Source organism: Sinocyclocheilus rhinocerous, unplaced genomic scaffold (assembly GCF_001515625.1).
Source record: "Sinocyclocheilus rhinocerous isolate Xijiao unplaced genomic scaffold, SAMN03320098_v1.1 scaffold2254, whole genome shotgun sequence".
Taxonomy (NCBI): Eukaryota; Metazoa; Chordata; class Actinopteri; order Cypriniformes; family Cyprinidae; genus Sinocyclocheilus; species Sinocyclocheilus rhinocerous.
Window position 1 is genome coordinate 87,372 of NW_015652339.1, and position 908 is coordinate 88,279.

The 908-nt window shown below is 32.0% G+C and overlaps 1 protein-coding gene across 1 annotated transcript in view; it reads left to right on the top strand.

Moving 5' to 3' along the window:
- Positions 1-908, top strand: part of cog3 (component of oligomeric golgi complex 3) — a 30,325-nt gene that overhangs the window by 22,255 nt on the left and 7,162 nt on the right. Inside the window, exon 19 of the mRNA XM_016520861.1 lies at positions 570-645. Within this exon, the coding sequence (XP_016376347.1) occupies positions 570-645 (76 nt within the window). The remainder of the gene's footprint in view (positions 1-569; positions 646-908) is intronic.

The window sequence follows — 908 nt, forward strand, 5'->3', positions numbered from 1 at the left end:
GATTTTCTCAATATTTAGATTTTTTTTGCACCCTCAGATTCCAGATTTTCAAATAGTTGTATCTCGACCAAATATTGTGCTATCCTAACAAACCATACATTAATGGAAAGCTTATTTATTCAGCTTTCAGATGATGCATAAATCTCAATTTTGAAAAATTGACACTTAAAACTGGTTTTGTGGTCCAGGGTCACATATATTTTTTTTCTCCTTCAATTTTGGGGTGAAAATATCAATTTTGGGGCTGATATTCTTGACAGAATTTGTGAGATTCATGTATTTAGACCATAATGAGGCAAACATTAAATTGCACAAACTGAGATGTATAGCCAAGTGTGTTCTTCTGAAGTTTGAAGACTATGATTAGTAAGTAATGTAGCACTGGTCGACAGACACATTTATGTCAAATGCAAATATGAACGGTGAATAGTGAAGATGTATGTCCAGCTTAATGGCTTTATTTTTAGGATTGTTGAAATATTTCAAGTTAAAATGTGGTTTTATTTATTTAGTCTTTTAGTTTTTTCTTAAATAGTGTAATCACCTCAGTTTGATGTTTATAATAACAGGTAGGAGCTTTAAAAACGATGGCTGTTCAAGGAGGACCGACGTACAACTTCTCGCAGCAGCCCTGGGCTCAGCCGGGTGAGTCGCGAATTAAGTGTTTCATCAACTTCTAATCATCTGATAATTAGCTCTAATTATCTGTTTGATTGCACTGAATGATCTGCTGCACAGCTAGAAACACTTTTATATTGTTGAAGTGTGAATTTCACTGATCGACGTGTAAAAGGCTAATAGACTGTTAATTCATATATTGATATTAATGTGAACAAAGAAGGAAGATTGCTTGAATCTTATAAAAACATGTTCATATATATATATATATATATATATTATATTTTTTT